Source organism: Pseudophryne corroboree, chromosome 3, assembly GCF_028390025.1.
Source record: "Pseudophryne corroboree isolate aPseCor3 chromosome 3, aPseCor3.hap2, whole genome shotgun sequence".
NCBI lineage: Eukaryota > Metazoa > Chordata > Amphibia > Anura > Myobatrachidae > Pseudophryne > Pseudophryne corroboree.
The window spans coordinates 803,246,549-803,263,893 of record NC_086446.1 but is presented as its reverse complement, the minus strand read 5'-3'; the positions used below and the strand labels follow the sequence as shown (position 1 = coordinate 803,263,893).

The 17,345-nt window shown below is 47.4% G+C and overlaps 1 protein-coding gene across 1 annotated transcript in view; it reads right to left on the bottom strand.

Moving 5' to 3' along the window:
• The window catches only part of LOC135057447 (pancreatic triacylglycerol lipase-like), a 35,491-nt gene that overhangs the window by 2,474 nt on the left and 15,672 nt on the right, over window positions 1–17,345 (bottom strand). Inside the window, exons 5-11 of the mRNA XM_063963339.1 lie at window positions 12,889–12,997; window positions 11,258–11,377; window positions 9,016–9,135; window positions 5,660–5,778; window positions 4,667–4,793; window positions 2,175–2,286; window positions 1,747–1,914 (exon numbers count right to left, since the gene is read on the bottom strand). Coding sequence (XP_063819409.1) covers window positions 1,747–1,914; window positions 2,175–2,286; window positions 4,667–4,793; window positions 5,660–5,778; window positions 9,016–9,135; window positions 11,258–11,377; window positions 12,889–12,997 — 875 coding nt within the window. The remainder of the gene's footprint in view (window positions 1–1,746; window positions 1,915–2,174; window positions 2,287–4,666; window positions 4,794–5,659; window positions 5,779–9,015; window positions 9,136–11,257; window positions 11,378–12,888; window positions 12,998–17,345) is intronic.

The following is a 17,345-nucleotide window of genomic DNA, read 5'->3' as shown; positions in this document are numbered from 1 at the left end:
GCAGGGCAGTGATCATTATACAGTATATGATAGAGTGCAGGGCAGGGGTCATTATACAGTATATGATAGAGTGCAGGGCAGGGGTCATTATACAGTATAAGATAGAGTGCAGGGCAGGGGTCATTATACAGTATAAGATAGAGTGCAGGGCAGGGGTCATTATACAGTATATGATAGAGTGCAGGGCAGTGATCATTATACAGTATATGATAGAGTGCAGGGCAGGGGTCATTATACAGTATATGATAGAGTGCAGGGCAGGGGTCATTATACAGTATAAGATAGAGTGCAGGGCAGGGGTCATTATACAGTATATGATAGAGTGCAGGGCAGGGGTCATTATACAGTATAAGATAGAGTGCAGGGCAGTGATCATTATACAGTATATGATAGAGTGCAGGGCAGGGGTCATTATACAGTATATGATAGAGTGCAGGGCAGGGGTCATTATACAGTATATGATAGAGTGCAGGGCAGGGGTCATTATACAGTATAAGATAGAGTGCAGGGCAGGGGTCATTATACAGTATATGATAGAGTGCAGGGCAGGGGTCATTATACAGTATAAGATAGAGTGCAGGGCAGGGGTCATTATACAGTATATGATAGAGTGCAGGGCAGGGGTCATTATACAGTATAAGATAGAGTGCAGGGCAGGGGTCATTATACAGTATATGATAAAGTGCAGCGCAGTGATCATTATACAGTATAAGATAGAGGGCAGGGGTCATTATACAGTATATGATAGAGTGCAGGGCAGTGATCATTATACAGTATAAGATAGAGTGCAGGGCAGTGATCATTATACAGTATAAGATAGAGTGCAGGGCAGTGATCATTATACAGTATATGATAGAGTGCAGGGCAGGGGTCATTATACAGTATAAGATAGAGTGCAGGGCAGTGATCATTATACAGTATAAGATAGAGTGCAGGGCAGGGGTCATTATACAGTATAAGATAGAGTGCAGGGCAGTGATCATTATACAGTATAAGATAGAGTGCAGGGCAGGGGTCATTATACAGTATAAGATAGAGTGCAGCGCAGTGATCATTATACAGTATAAGATAGAGTGCAGGGCAGGGGTCATTATACAGTATAAGATAGAGTGCAGGGCAGGGGTCATTATACAGTATATGATAGAGTGCAGGGCAGTGATCATTATACAGTATAAGATAGAGTGCAGGGCAGTGATCATTATACAGTATAAGATAGAGTGCAGGGCAGGGGTCATTATACAGTATAAGATAGAGTGCAGGGCAGTGATCATTATACAGTATAAGATAGAGTGCAGGGCAGGGGTCATTATACAGTATAAGATAGAGTGCAGGGCAGGGGTCATTATACAGTATAAGATAGAGTGCAGCGCAGTGATCATTATACAGTATAAGATAGAGTGCAGGGCAGGGGTCATTATACAGTATAAGATAGAGTGCAGGGCAGGGGTCATTATACAGTATATGATAGAGTGCAGGGCAGGGGTCATTATACAGTATAAGATAGAGTGCAGGGCAGTGATCATTATACAGTATAAGATAGAGTGCAGGGCAGGGGTCATTATACAGTATAAGATAGAGTGCAGGGCAGTGATCATTATACAGTATAAGATAGAGTGCAGGGCAGGGGTCATTATACAGTATAAGATAGAGTGCAGGGCAGTGATCATTATACAGTATAAGATAGAGTGCAGGGCAGGGGTTGGTGAGTGAGGCTTCTATGGCGGGTGACTGGTATAGTATACTTACGTCTTTCCGTCTTTCCCATACTGCACAGTCACAGAGGAGGCCCCGATGGTTGGTTGCAGAATATCAATAATGTTATTGTTCCAGACAAATTTTGCATTGTTAAGGGATCCGACGTTGTTATCCACATCTATATACGCTGTGTATGCGTTCTTGGCATTGATGTAGCCCCTGCGTGGATGAAAGACACAGAGAGAATACAGCACTAGGTTCTCGTCTCTACCCATTAAGGCATTAACGCCCCTAGATGTGAGCCGAACAATATGGGGCTTCCCAGCTGGTACTGCAGGGGCTGGCAGGCTGTGCTGGTACTTCTAGTTCCCCTACAGCCGGATGTATATCTCTGCTGTACTATCTCAGGAGAGTATTGCCTTTATCAATTCATTGCAAACATTCCGTAGTATGTACCATGCAACGTATCAATCACTCACCTATAGATTTCATACTGACGGGTGTTTCCACTGGCCCCATACAGAGAAACAAGAAAATAGCCCTGAACATTCAGGGATCCGGTGAGCTGCACTGTCACCTTGTACCTCCAGCCTGGGAAATAACACATGATATAATATTACACGTCTGCAACGCAAAGTATAAGGAAGCAATATCTAATGCTGTCACTGGGAGATAAACATATTATTGTACCAACAGGAAACAACACAAGTGTGATAGAGAACGGAGATACTATTATACATCCATTGTAAGAAAGTCTGTGGCTTTATAGGGGGCCTGAGGGGTACATTATGGTGTTTGCACGCAACTGCAAGTAACCTGCCAGATGGGAGTGCTAAGGAGCTCAAAGTACCAGGATTGTGTCGACTTTTTCTAAAACAGATCCAAACATCTCCTAAGGATTTCCTCATAACTTGGAGCCTCTTTCAAGTTATCTGCATAGTGAGGTCTGACAGCTGTTATGTATAGCGGTCTCAGACAGTGTCTCGACAGTAATTTATGCCTGCAGACTACTATATAATTAACAGACTCCTGCATATTCTGACCTAAGACAATGACATACTATAAGCTACAAACATTGTGGATTTTACTGTGTGCAGCTACTCCATTCCAAAGTTCTGTGGTAAGCAATTTTAGACTTACTGTTGTGCAGCACATTGCCTGAAACCTCTGTATTTATTCTGAATGTATATTTTTACTTTACCTAATTATTTCACTGATACAAAGTAACTACACTACAGATCTTACGATTATGTGCTGTGCGTGCTGGGTACCGATCCGCGCACGCACATTGACTTTGGTATGCCAGTAACAAAAAATGGGAATATGAGCGGGAGTTTATGGAAAAACACATAGGCCATGTTCTCACCAGCATCTAAAGTATTCTTATGCCAAATGTCAAGTCAAATCGATTCAAAGGTTTGGTTGAGATTAAGCAACACACATACATTTAATTTTTATATATTAGTAGGGATATATATATAAAGTAAATGTACGACGCCATCATTTCCCTCCCAGAATGGTACAGCGCCTCTGTAGAGTGAGTGCGCGGTACTGTTTCTGGATTTACACATACTGTGCTGGGGACCAGAGTGACGGTTTTTCTAGAATCTGGTGATGGAGACAAACTTTATCTCCCAGGATCCCTACAAGATGAATGCACCTTGGGAAAGATTGTGGCCCCCTTATAGTCTTGGGCCCTGGGCTACCTCCCTCTGGGAAACCAACCATTCACCAAAGCTGAGACCCAGATCACAGCGCCGCTCTCTCCATTTCTTACTAATTCCCCCCCCCCCCCCCCCCCCATTGCCCTTATATCCCTTCCTCCGCTACACTACCACCAATATCACTATGGCCCTGATTCAGCGGTGGACCATGCATTCATAAGCGTCAACATATATCATCCTGAGCATTCCTCATGTGTACATGCGACAGACTGAGCAAATCCTGTGCATATCTGAGCCCATGAGATGCCCATAATACACCCCATGACACTCCAATAACACGCCCATGGCACTCCCATAATACGCCCATGGCACTCCCATAACACGCCCATGACACTCCAATAACACGCCCATGGCACTCCCATAATACGCCCATGGCACTCCCATAACACGCCCATGGCACTCCCAGAACACGCCCATAGCACTCCCATAATACGCCCATGGCACGCCCATAACACACCCCAGGACACTCCAATAACACGCCCATGGCACTCCCATAATACGCCCATGGCACTCCCATAATACGCCCATGGCACGCCCATAACACACCCCATGACACTCCAATAACACGCCCATGGCACTCCCATAATACGCCCATGGCACGCCCATAACACACCCCATGACACTCCAATAACACGCCCATGGCACTCCCATAATACGCCCATGGCACTCCCATAATACGCCCATAGCACTCCCATAACACGCCCATAGCACTCCCATAATACGCCCATAACACGCCCATAGCACTCCCATAATACGCCCATAGCACTCCCATAACACGCCCCCTGACACTCCCATAACACGCCCATGGAACTCCCATAACACGCCCATAGCACTCCCATAATACGCCCATAGCACTCCCATAACACGCCCATAGCACTCCCATAATACGCCCATAGCACTCCCATAACACGCCCCCTGACACTCCCATAACACGCCCATGGAACTCCCATAACACGCCCATAGCACTCCCATAACACGCCCCCTGACACTCCCATAACACGCCCATGGAACTCCCATAACACGCCCAAGGCACTCCCATATCACTCCCATAGCACACCCATGACACTCCCCTACCAGTTGAGGGATGAGCGCAGTGTGAGCAAGATGCGGTATGAAATATGTGGAATACGCCATTACAGGATGTACGTCTTCTGCCGTCACGTATTCCCGTATACTCTGTAGCCCGTATATTATTTTTCTGGAAACTTTTATAAGACAAAGTAAAATTCCGGCTTTCACAGACTTACGTGAGAAGTTGGACACATCTCCAGTATTGAAATAAAACTTTTGGCTGGATGAAGTGACTCCCGAGTAGGTATCAGCGTAGTGCCCCATTAATGGACACCCGTTACTGGGACACGGAAACCCTCCACCCTAAGAGAGACAGGAGACAGGCGGTTATGATTGTGTGCACCTCAGTACTCTGCCTGTAGATGGCGCTGTATACTCTCACTATAGAAAATTGTGTTTTTGTACTTAAGTTCAACCCAAAATTTGCTCCCTGGTCACATCATGCCGCGCACTCTGGCTGAGGTCTTTTGCATAAGTCCATTGTTCACTTATACCAATTTTTTTTATAATGAGCAATGGACTTCTCTACATTAGGACGGGGTTACAGACTCTACTCGTAAGCGCTAGGCAAGATCTCGCTTGGCTTCCTGCTAGGAACAAATGGTGAGGGATTTAGCACATGCTGGCTGTGCCGTATGCGTAGGGACATTTACAGGGGAACGTGGACGCTGGCCCTCTACCTAATGTGCTACACAGTTTACTGTACTTATTTATTTATATTTGTTTCAGTGGCCCATTCATTTCAGTGGGGTTTCTGCAAATGGGGAATCTCAGTAGCAACATCTTAGTGTTCTCGAGTGTCTAAATCCGAGGAGTTCACATACTTTATGCAGCAGGCTGATTCGGAGTTGGACGCTGCTGTGTCGGTGTCTGCGTCTTCTGCTGATCACACGAGGGCGACTTTATGCAAATTCTGCGGCAATGCCCTTCCCTGGTATACATCCGTATGTATGAATGCACCGAGACGGCCATTGCCAGCGTCCATAGATGCTGTAATGCCGCTTAATGCGTTACAGCTTTCAGCGACACTCCCATAACACGCCGATAAAACGGAATATCTATGCGCGTCTGCTAAGCCGCCTCCCAGTCACCACCGAGGAACGCACCACTGTATCTGACAGGGTTCGGTATGTGTGACTGGCGGTCAGGCTCCGGCTACGTGAACTTACTGATGTGAATGAACTGTATGCGGAGCTGGGGAACCCAACGAAACCATCGCGGTTGCGGATACTCTCTGTGTAATACTTGTAACTTCTGAGGTGGTTGCAGGCTACAAAGTCGCGGGTTCCTGTGGGGAAAAGCACACAATACACAATATAGTCACACTACAAATATGTGTTCTATAAATATATCAAATCAATGCATTCAATACGGTTAATTCCATTTACTCGCATGTGATTGGACGAGTTGTCATTGCAACGGTGTAGAAACGCCAGTAACGGTGCGGGGGAACTTGCCCCCTCATGGCCTGATCTTGCCCCAGATTTATGGATTTTTTTACGTCTGTACCGTAAGTATGGCATATGGCGGTCGTTATTCGCTATTAACTGAACTGACCCCAGAGTGTGTATTCCTGTATTAGAGGGGGGAGTACCCCTAGGTGCCCCACGGTAATATCTAGTATAGAGTGTGCAGGGGGTTCCTCCTATAGAAGGATGTTGTATTAATAAAATATAATACTAAAGTGCTTATATTAATAGTGGTCAATAAGGTTAATAGCAATTGTGTTCTAATCCGAATGTAGATTAATTTCCCAGAAATATGAAAGAACTCTTATCCATGAAAAATTAAAAAAATCTGAATTTTTAACATGTTTCATAATGGTAAGAACATTACATATGAGTATAATATTATATTAGTGTACTACTGTACACTATAAAAGTGAGCCAAACTTTACTCTCATCTCATATCGCCATCTAGTGGCTGCAAACTAAATCGCTTCAACAGTAAATGACTCCAAAAAACATGAGAGTTTATTTATGAAGCGTCTGGTTTGTGCCTCCCTATACTCCCGCAACGGCCGTAAGGCTCCTGAATATCTGGGGGAGCTCCCAGCAACCCGGAAAAGTGGTCGAGTCTCCCGCATCCAGCCTCCGCTGTATAATGTATTCCGGGATTGACATCCACCAGAGTTAGTGACGTCCCACCTATGGCTGACTGGTAACCCCAACGTTTAGTCCTGTGCATCAATTACCTTAAATACTGAATAAACAGCACAGCAATGAGCAATGATGGCGCCATATCTACTTATCCTATAGGAGGTCTTATGCATCTCATGTGTTCAGGGCCGAAACTAGGGGGGGCTAGGGGGGCAGGCGACCTGGGCGCCGGATTGGAGGGGGCGCCGAGACCCCCTAACACCCTCTCCCTATTCTTTGTACTTTGAAACCCCCTTCTCCCTCCTCCCGAGTGCCCAGCTCGGGGGAGCGGGGTTTCGCGGAATGAGGCGATTGCGTCGTGACGTCACGACGCAAGCGCGTCATTCCACGAAACCCCACCCCCCCGAGCTGGGCACTCGGAGGAGGGAGAAGGGGGAGCCGCGCAGACGAGGAGGGAGAGGCGGCTGAAGAGCGGCGAGAACCGCTTCAAATGTAAGTCAGCCCCTCTCCCTCCCTCTCTCTCTCTCTCTCTCTCTCTCCCTCCCTCTCCCCACCACCTGCCGGAATGTGTAAAATGGGGACCTGTCTGCCGCAATGTGTAAGATGGGGACACTTTTTCCTGCCGCAATGTGTAAAATGGGGACACTTTTTCCTGCCGAAATGTGTAAAATGGGGACACTTTTTCCTGCCGCAATGTGTAAAATGGGGACACTTGCCTGTCGTACTGTGTAAAATGGGGACACGTGCCTGCCGCAATGTGTAAAATGGGGACACTTTTTCCTGCCGCAATGTGTAAAATGGGGACACCTGTCTGCCGCAATGTGTAAAATGGGGTCACCTGTCTGCCGCAATGTGTAAAATGGGGACACTTGCCTGTCGTACTGTGTAAAATGGGGACACTTTTTCCTGGATATGAAATTTATGTTATAAAAGGCAATTTTTCAGGTAAAAAAGTTCTGAAAGAGATATATATATATATATATATATATAATATTTTTATTCATTTACTTATTTATTTTAAAATGTTTAGTTTTTTTTTTTTTTTTTTTTTTTTTTAAATCTTTTTTTTTTTGGGGGGGGGGGGGGGGGGGTGTCAAATGACTACCTGGCCCCAGGTGACAAAAATCCTAGTTTCGGCCCTGATGTGTTTATACTCCCAGCTCTGCCGAAATCTGTGTCCACCGGGTTCCTCTGCGGTATCTCAGCTTATTGGGCCAATCCTGAGGTGGGACTGGGAGTAACGCATTGCGTAACATCATGTGTTGGAGGGGCAGATGTAACATGTGCAGAGAGTTAGGTGTGGGAAGGATGTTTCCTAGCTCAGATCTACATTGCAGTGTGAGAATAAAGCTGCCCAGCATGTGTGGGCTACATGCAGAAGCAGCCAGTATTTACCCTGCAAGCAAAACAAGTTTTACCCCCCTCTTGCCGGCCAGTAGGGTTGTCCTAGGTGCTCACTTGTTGGTCTCTGTATCACAATGACCTGGTTCCCACTGTTCGGAAACTGAGATTATTTCAAAGTTTTTTTCTTATTTCCTCTTTAATTTAAGGGGGGGGGCAATCCTATTCTCCGCGAAAGGTGCAAATTGCCATTGCAGCAGCGTTTAAGCACGGCCAAAGGGACCAAAACTCGCACCCCTCACGGCCCCTTCTAGCGCTGAACTCGCACATTTTTGCTGCAAACAAAAATCTAGAAGGCCACAGTACCGCACCCACAAATTTATCGCATGTATTTGGATTCCACCCTATGGGCAGTATTCAGTTCTTTTCACCCCCATCCACACCAGTTCTGTTTCTGCTGACGGGCGTGGAATCATCATTTCAGCTCCCTACCCCCGGGTTAGCGAGGCGCCCTAACCCTTTACGCAGCTAAACCTAATTACTACGGGTGCGATATGCGTGATAACGGGGGTCACTTTAGAAAGGAGATTGGGCGTGATATATCATTTGAATACCGCCCTATATGTTTATTATTTTTCCCAAACATATTCTGACTCGTACCTGGCCCCTGCTTTAGCATTACATGAGTGGACGTACAGTACCACATGTAGCATACTTGTAGTGCTCTGCGTTCCCCGTTGTAGCAGCAGGCGGAGCCTGGATTCCTCTTACCCGCACAGCTCTCCATTACTCACTGTCTGTAACCCCTTCAGTGCGGATATGAGATCTCAAAAGCAATGACATTGTATTTCTTCTCAATAAATTCTTTTTTAGAATTACTGGGATCTGTTTAGATTTTATTAGATTTATGTTTATGCAGCTAAGACGCTGTAACTCTTGAGGTGTATTTGTGCCCCCTCCACCTGCCTGGAAGCTGTTTATTAGGCAATTCTATTGGGATTGCCCATGCTGTATTACGATGTGGACATCCTTATAGACAGAAAACTATAATAATATCTGCTACCGCTCATCAATAACTTGATTACCTTGCCAGATACCATCCAGGTCTATGATCTGGGACAGCGCGTTCTTCTTACACCCTGGCATGGCCTCTCCTCCGTTTGGAAAGAAATCCAAGTGACCGGACAACTGACTCGTTCCTAAACCTGAAATGTGCAAATAAGACAATCCCTGCAGTTACTCCGACACATAGCTGCCCATACAACTTGAATTTGATGTAAAAAAAATGCAAATAAAAAGTTATAATGCATTATATGCATTAACCCATATTAAGTATTGGCCTTATTTTAGACCAGCATAGGAGCCCTGTGGAGGCACCAGAACAGGTTCAGAGTTCAGCCAGGAGGCAACTGTTTAGAAGACACCGCCGGCCTTGTGAGGACCCAAGAAAGACCCCTTACTGAAGATCTGGAGACTCCAGAGAGAGTCAGGAGGAGTGCCGCGCAGTATAAGGAACCATTCAGTTTCGCCCAACCCCTTCATTACTTCAACCTGAGGAAACAGAGGGATCTACAGGGGATGCCCGCCATGGATGAGAAAGCCTGGTTTCCCTGCATGATCTTCTGCTGACTGCCCTTTGTTGTGCCAAGCAAGCAGCCTACAATTGATTTACCCCTGAAATAGAGCCTAACTAGTGCTTGCAGCCTTGGTGCTTAGGTCAGCGAGTTAAGTGCCACAGACCCTCGACAGCTGGGCTAGATTTACAACTGCCCTAGATTTTATACGGTGGCCTCAAGCTGTGGGTCAGTTCTGGCTAAACTGCAAGGCCTGTATACAAACCCTATTATTCACTCTGATGCAATTGTTAAACTACCAGTTGTTTTGTTTTGTCAAGAACTGCAAATATATCACAGGACCTTGTTACATTGCTTCAGATATCACGCTAAGCTGCTATTGGCCCTCATTCCGAGTTGTTCGCTCGCTAGCTGATTTTAGCAGCCCTCTGGGAGTGAATCTTAGCTTAGCAGAATAGCGAACGTAAGATTAGCAGAATTGCTACTAAATATTTCTTAGCAGTTTCTGAGTAGCTCCGGACCTACTCACAGATTGCGATCAGTTCAGTCATTTTCGTTCCTGGTTTGACGTCTCAAACACGCCCTGCGTTCGGCCAGCCACTCCCCCGCTTCTCCAGCCACTCCCGCGTTTTTCCCTAGCACGCCTGCGTTTTTCCGCAAACGCCGTGAAAACGCTGAGTTGCTGCCCAGAAACACCCACTTCCTGTCAATCAAACTACGAACACTTCAGCGTGGAAAAAACGTTGTTCGCTCATGAGTAAATCTACTAAGTTCTTAGTAAAATTACTAAGCGCATGTGCTCTGCGTACCATGCGCATGCGCATTTTCCACCTATTCGCAGCGTAGCGAAAATCGGCAACGAGCGAACAACTCGGAATGACCACCATTGTGAAATGAGTTACAGATATTTCTGAACGTGTATCTATACCTTGGATTAAGTATATGTGGTACTCATGAATGTGCACCCCTAGTGGCATAGAGGAATCCTGGGATACAGAGCGCCGGGGCAAATCAGGCCATACGCACACTTAGAGAGAGAAAGTCATTTTCTGCTGTTCCAGCAAAGTTATTGTATGTTTTCTTAGTATTTAACAGAACACTAAAAGTAACTTTCCCCTGGCAGCTAAAGTCCTGATTACTATACCAGGGTGTTTGAGTAAAAAAAAAAAGTGTCCTTACTTGTCTCTAAATAAAAAGTGAATGTGCTCTTGAAACAAGTTGATTCGTGATTGTGTCTGAGAGGGTGGAAAATGTTTCTGGGCTTGCCTCTCTGTCGTGGTGTATACAAGCGAAGAAGGCAGAAGAACCAGTATAGCGCTTTCAGCCAAGCTAGCACCTTGAAACTGATCCTTGTAGTGCCCAGAGTTTAGTAACAAGAGCTCCGCCCTGAGGGGTACTACATGAGCACATGACACATTATGGTGACCACTTTATAAATGGCGACACGGTGACTACATAGCAGTACAACATCTTTAAGTAAACATCTAACAAGAGAATGTTCCGATGGAAGCCTCTAAAACATCCCTCCTGAAACAGCAGCTCTCTTCAAGCGTTAATGGAAACATAGTGATAATATTATGGACCACGATGAATTTTGTCCTGCTACAGCTTGTATTAGAAAGCGCACTGCAAAAGTGAGCGCCTACCGAAAGCGCACTGCAAAAGTGAGGGCCCACCAAGCTCACACGTCTTCTGCGACTTCTCAGAAACATACACCAGGACACGCAGCGAAGCTCATCTCTTATATACACACCTAAATTAGGGAGCATTGGGGCTGCATCTGTATGAATGATATCAACAAACTTTGCATCTGAAGGGTCTAGTCTGACCTCTGCGGGGGTCCCTTGGAAATAGGGTTCAGCTGGATCCAGTCCTGTGTGAACAGACAGAGCGCAGGTCACTCAGCGGATAGAGAGAGAGAGAACACAGAGTGCAGGTCACTCAGCGGATAGAGACAGAGAATACAGAGCGCAGGTCACTCAGCGGATAGAGAGAGAGAATACAGAGTGCAGGTCACTCAGCGGATAGAGACAGAGAATACAGAGTGCAGGTCACTCAGCGGATAGAGACAGAGAACACAGAGCGCAGGTCACTCAGCGGATAGAGAGAGAGAATACAGAGTGCAGGTCACTCAGCGGATAGAGACAGAGAATACAGAGTGCAGGTCACTCAGCGGATAGAGACAGAGAATACAGAGCGCAGGTCACTCAGCGGATAGAGAGAGAGAATACAGAGTGCAGGTCACTCAGCGGATAGAGACAGAGAATACAGAACGCAGGTCACTCAGCGGATAGAGAGAGAGAATACAGAGCGCAGGTCACTCAGTGGATAGAGACAGAGAATACAGAGCGCAGGTCACTCAGCGGATAGAGAGAGAGAATACAGAGTGCAGGTCACTCAGCGGATAGAGACAGAGAATACAGAGTGCAGGTCACTCAGCGGATAGAGAGAGAGAATACAGAGTGCAGGTCACTCAGCGGATAGAGACAGAGAATACAGAGTGCAGGTCACTCAGCGGATAGAGACAGAGAATACAGAGTGCAGGTCACTCAGCGGATAGAGACAGAGAACACAGAGCGCAGGTCACTCAGCGGATAGAGAGAGAGAATACAGAGTGCAGGTCACTCAGCGGATAGAGACAGAGAATACAGAGTGCAGGTCACTCAGCGGATAGAGACAGAGAATACAGAGCGCAGGTCACTCAGCGGATAGAGACAGAGAATACAGAGCGCAGGTCACTCAGCGGATAGAGACAGAGAATACAGAGCGCAGGTCACTCAGCGGATAGAGACAGAGAATACAGAGTGCAGGTCACTCAGCGGATAGAGACAGAGAATACAGAGTGCAGGTCACTCAGCGGATAGAGACAGAGAATACAGAGCGCAGGTCACTCAGCGGATAGAGAGAGAGAATACAGAGTGCAGGTCACTCAGCGGATAGAGACAGAGAATACAGAGTGCAGGTCACTCAGCGGATAGAGACAGAGAATACAGAGTGCAGGTCACTCAGCGGATAGAGACAGAGAATACAGAGCGCAGGTCACTCAGCGGATAGAGACAGAGAATACAGAGCGCAGGTCACTCAGCGGATAGAGAGAGAGAATACAGAGCGCAGGTCACTCAGCGGATAGAGACAGAGAATACAGAGCGCAGGTCACTCAGTGGATAGAGACAGAGAATACAGAGTGCAGGTCACTCAGCGGATAGAGACAGAGAATACAGAGTGCTGGTCACTCAGTGGATAGAGACAGAGAATACAGAGCGCAGGTCACTCAGCGGATAGAGAGAGAGAATACAGAGCGCAGGTCACTCAGTGACAGTCACAGGGCGCCTGTCGGCACTTACAACAAGTTGACCCTTTTTATGAATTATGTATGAAACCCACCGGTTATTCTCGCAATTCCACTGCGTCTCTTTCCCACCTCTCCAGCAGCGTGAGCCCCCAGACTGTGGCCGATTACATGGACATTAGATGGAGAGTAGCCAAAGTTGCTCTAGAAATCATTGATGAAAACAATAAAGACATTTAATGATCCTTATAATGGAATGGGAAGGAGGTGTGAGTCACACTGAGGGCTGTCTGGTTTGTGGTGGAAGTTTATACGGCACAGTATAAAGAGCAGCTGCTCTATTTGGCAAAAAATAGAACAACATACTTTAAAAATTATGCTCCTTGTTCCCTACTTTTACCCGCCATGAATGACCCACAGGTGCCCTACTGTTTGATCATGTGAGGTCATCCAGAGGTGGAAGCAGCACAGAAGGCTGCACCGGAAGGTGTGCATGAGCAGAGATGATCATGGAGTAGAGAAGGTGTGCATGGGCAGAGCTGATCAGGGAGGAGAGAAGATGGGCATGGGCAGAGTTGATCAGGGAGGAGAGAAGGTGTGCATGGGCAGAGCTGATCAGGGAGGAGAGGTGTGCATGGGCAGAGCTGATCAGGGAGGAGAGAAGATGGGCATGGGCAGAGCTGATCAGGGAGGAGAGAAGGTGTGCATGGGCAGAGCTGATCAGGGAGGAGAGAAGGTGCGCATGGGCAGGGCTGATCAGGGAGGAGAGGTGCGCATGGGCAGAGCTGATCAGGGAGTAGAGAAGGTGTGCATGGGCAGAGCTGATCAGGGAGGAGAGAAGATGGGCATGGGCAGAGCTGATCAGGGAGGAGAGAAGGTGTGCATGGGCAGAGGTGATCAGGCAAGAGAGAAGGTGTGCATGGGCAGAGCTGATCAGGGAGGAGAGAAGGTGTGCATGGGCAGAGCTGATCATGGAGTAGAGAAGGTGCGCATGGGCAGAGCTGATCAGGGAGGAGAGGTGCGCATGGGCAGAGCTGATCAGGGAGGAGAGAAGGTGTGCATGGACAGAGCTGATCAGGGAGGAGAGAAGGTGTGCATGAGCAGAGATGATCATGGAGGAGAGAAGGTGTGCATGGGCAGAGCTGATCACGGAGGAGAGAAGGTGTGCATGGGCAGAGCTGATCAGGGAGGAGAGAAGGTGTGCATGAGCAGAGCTGATCATGGAGTAGAGAAGGTGTGCATGGGCAGAGCTGATCAGGGAGGAGAGAAGGTGTGCATGGGCAGAGCTGATCAGGGAGGAGAGAAGGTGTGCATGGGCAGAGCTGATCAGGGAGGAGAGAAGGTGTGCATGGGCAGAGCTGATCAGGGAGGAGAGGTGTGCATGGGCACAGCTGATCAGGGAGGAGAGAAGGTGTGCATGGGCAAAGCTGATCAGGGAGGAGAGAAGGTGTGCATGGGCAGAGCTGATCAGGGAGGAGAGAAGATGTGCATGGGCAGAGCTGATCAGGGAGGAGAGGTGTGCATGGGCAGAGCTGATCAGGGAGGAGAGAAGGTGTGCATGGGCAGAGCTGATCAGCGAGGAGAGAAGGTGTACATGGGCAGAGCTGATCAGGGAGGAGAGAAGGTGTGCATGGGCAGAGCTGATTATGGAGGAGAGAAGGTGGGCATGGGCAGAGCTGATCATGGAGGAGAAAATGTGGGCATGGGCAGTGCTGATCAGGGAGGAGAGAAGGTGTGCATGGGCAGAGCTGATCATGGAGGAGAGAAGGTGTACATAGGCAGAGCTGATCAGGGAGAAGAGAAGGTGTGCATGGGCAGAGCTGATCAGGGAGGAGAGGTGTGCATGGGCAGTGCTGATCAGGGAGGAAAGAAGGTGGGCATAGGCAGAGCTGATCAAGGAGGAAAGAAGGTGGGCATGGGCAGAACTGATCATTGAGGAGAGAAGGTGTGCATGGGCAGAACTGATCAGGGAGGAGAGAAGATGGGCATGGGTAGAGCTGATCATGGAGGAGACAAGGTGTGCATGGGCAAAGCTGATCACGGAGGAGAGAAGGTGTGCATGGGCAGAGCTGATCAGGGAGGAGAGAAGGTGTGCATGGGCAGAGCTGATCAGGGAGGAGAGAAGGTGTGGATGGGCAGAACTGATTATGGAGGAGAGAAGGTGTGCATGGGCAGAGCTGATCAGGGAGGAGAGAAGGTGTGCATGGGTAGAGCTGATCATGGAGGAGACAAGGTGTGCATGGGCAGAGCTGATCGCGGAAGAGAGAAGGTGTGCGTGGGCAGAGCTGATCAGGGAGGAGATAAGGTGTGCATGGGCAGAACTGATCAGGGAGGAGAGAAGGTGTGCATGGGCAGAGCTGATTATGGAGGAGAGAAGGTGTGCATGGGCAGAGCTGATCAGGGAGGAGAGAAGGTGTGCATGCGTAGAGCTGATCAGGGAGGAGAGAATGTTATCATGGGCAGTGCTGATCATGGAGGAGAGAAGGTGGGCATGGGCAGAGCTGATCAGGGAGAAGAGAAGGTGTGCATGGGCAGAGCTGATCAGGGAGGAGAGAAGTGGGCAGGAGAGAGAGTCAGAATGAGGCTAGGGATATTTACAGGGTTAACTGCGGGGTCGGGAATCTGGACAATTTTACAGTGACCCCTGTCTCTGTGGGGGAGGGGCATAGCAGGCCACAATCCTGGGTGGGGGGCTTGGTTTGTATTTGCCTAGCATGTGGCAGAACACAGGGGTGCAGCTAGAAGGAGCCAGCCCCGCTGTGAACTGATTAAATACTGGCAGCTGCTCCTGCTCTGAAGAACCAGCTGCCAGTGCCTGAGCTGCAGATGCCCAATACTCACCCCCTTCCTGAGACACCGCCCCATCAGCACTCCTTCCTCTCCTCTACCCCCTTGTCTATTCAGCTGCTCCCTCCTAATGCTACCTGTGACCCTGCCCCTCTCCCCTGAGTCCCCATCCCTCTTGCACCTGTTTCTGTATTCCTTCAGAATGAAGGCCGGGTTCGGCGGCCGTGTGGGGTGCAATAATTTACAAGGCATGGTTTAGCCGTGCTTACATAGAAGCAGCATTGATGCACTAATATAGTAATGCACTAATATAGTAATGCAGCAGGGGGCATCACACCTCCTGCTGCATTACTCATCCCAACTGTGTCCTACAGTAGGACACAGTGTCGGATCTTCCCCAGCACCATTGGCCAGCTTTTTGACCCATGGGGTGCACAAGTCACCATAATACCTACCAAGAAGTCTAATTGAGATTCTGGCCTCTTCCCTCCCCTGTAACGGTGGTGTTTAGAGAAACTGAGGCTGTTGCTGCCCCAAACAGCATCAGCCTGTCAATCAATCGCTTCCCCAGCTGCTGTGCTGCCCCAAGCCTCACGTGCAAAGTAGGTGGGAGCATTACTCCCTACCTTTTCTCCAGCCCACAGGTTGGACAGTACCCAAAAAACAGGACTGTCTCATCAAATCATGATAGTTGGCAGGAAATGCATACAAACATAGGTCACACACATATACACATACATGTAAACAGTTACACACATATACACATACATAGTCACACACATATACACATACATATAAACAGTCACACACGTATACACATACAGACACACACATATACACATACATAGTCAAACACATATACAGCCACATACACATTCATACAGTCACACACATATACACATACATACAGTCATACACATACATAGTCACACACATATACAGTCACACACACACACACACACACACACACATATATATATACATACTGTATATAAATACAGTCACACACATATACACACACATAGTCATACACATACATAGTCACACACATATACAGTCACATATATACATACATAGTCACACACATACATAGAGTCACACACATATACACATACATAGGTCACACACATATACACATACATACATACAGACACACACACACACACACACACACACACACACACACATATATATATACATACTGTATATAAATACAGTCACACACATATACACACACATAGTCATACACATACATAGTCACACACATATACAGTCACATATATACATACATAGTCACACACATACATAGAGTCACACACATATACACATACATAGGTCACACACATATACACATACATACATACATACAGACACACACACATATACTCATACATAGTCAAACACATATACAGCCACATACATATTCATACAGTCACAAACATATACACATACATAGTCATACACATACATAGTCACACACATATTCAGTCACACACACACACATATATATATATATATACACACATACAGTCACACACATATACACATACATACAGGTGGTCATTCCGAGTTGTTCGCTCGTTGCCGATTTTTCGCTATGCTGCGATTTGTTGCTAAATGCGCATGCGCATGGTACGCAATGCGCATGCGCTTAGTTATTTAACTAAAAACGTAGCAGTTTTGCTGTTGTTCGTGCAACGCTTTTCAGTCGCACTGCTGATCGATGAGTGACTGACAGGAAAGGGGCGTTTCTGGGTGGTAACTG